The sequence below is a fragment of the Aplysia californica genome, unplaced genomic scaffold, assembly GCF_000002075.1.
Source record: "Aplysia californica isolate F4 #8 unplaced genomic scaffold, AplCal3.0 scaffold00032, whole genome shotgun sequence".
NCBI classification, from domain to species: Eukaryota; Metazoa; Mollusca; class Gastropoda; order Aplysiida; family Aplysiidae; genus Aplysia; species Aplysia californica.
Genome location: NW_004797302.1, coordinates 1,075,674 through 1,076,844, shown reverse-complemented (window position 1 = coordinate 1,076,844; position 1,171 = coordinate 1,075,674). Strand labels below are relative to the sequence as shown.

The window sequence follows — 1,171 nt, the reverse complement described above, 5'->3', positions numbered from 1 at the left end:
GGGGGGGTATTCTTATACGATGAGAACGTGGTGCGATAGTGTATACGTGATCGTGTCGACCCACGACACTCATGTCCTTTAATAACACAATCTCCTCTAATGATTTAGTTATTTTCTCTCGCCAATGTTTATTTGTCTCCTTAATCAATACAGTCATGTCCATATTATTTTCCACAGGCACTCGTGAAGAGAGGGGGCTCAAGACTTGGGACGCAGCTAAGGACAACGGAGACAGTTTAAGTTCCACTTACGACATGCCATATATTCAGCCTTTCTTAAACAGAATCACCTGCTTAAGGTATGTCAAAGCGTTGATGATTCGTTTAGTGACTACTCATGAAGCGCTGGTGGTATCTTCCAATGGTAGTACCTACACTCTCTGTTACCTTCATCAAGAATAGGATTATAGTGCTCTTTGTTTTCGTACGCTTTACTCTTGGAGGCCTGCAACTGCAAGTACAGTAAATGCAATCTATCATTATTGTTTGGAATAGAGTGCTATATAAATGCAATGTATCATTATTGTTTAGAACAGAGTGCTACATAAATGCAATCTATCATTATTGTTTGGAATAGGGTGCTATATAACTGCAATCGATTGCTATTGTTTGGCAAAGAGTGCTATATAAATGCAGTCTATCATTAATGTTTGGAATACAGTGCTATATAAATGCAATCTATCATTATTGTTTGGAATAGAGTGCTATATAAATGCAATCTATCATTATTGTTTGGAAAAAAGTGCTGCATAAATGCAATCTATCATTATTGCTTGGAAAAAAGTGCTATATAAATGCAATATGTCATTATTGTTTGAAACAGAGTGCTATATAAATGCAATCTATCATTATTGTTTGAAACAGAGTGCGATATAAATGCAATCTATCATTATTGTTTGGAATAGAGTGCTATATAAATACAATCGATCTCTATTGTTTGAAACAGAGTGCTGTATAAATGCAAACTATAGATATTATTACTGCTAAGTGTTTTCCTGAAATGGTTGCCATTGTTGGCAGCTTCTTGTGTGTAAATGTAAAGGGTGCTTTTCATGTGTCTGACTTCTGCCCACCATGAGCGCATGCTCTTCAGAAAGTCTGAGGAATACTGTAAAATGAGATGCGTCTGGGTTTGGTTGTTGTTGTTTTTTTTGTGTGTTTTTTTTGGGGGG

The 1,171-nt window shown here is 36.4% G+C and overlaps 1 protein-coding gene across 1 annotated transcript in view; it reads left to right on the top strand.

Moving 5' to 3' along the window:
• The window catches only part of LOC101851918 (solute carrier family 23 member 1), a gene marked incomplete in the record, with an annotated part of 49,168 nt that overhangs the window by 45,435 nt on the left and 2,562 nt on the right, over positions 1–1,171 (top strand). The window contains 1 exon segment of the mRNA XM_013091312.2: positions 178–298. Within this exon segment, the coding sequence (XP_012946766.1) occupies positions 178–298 (121 nt within the window).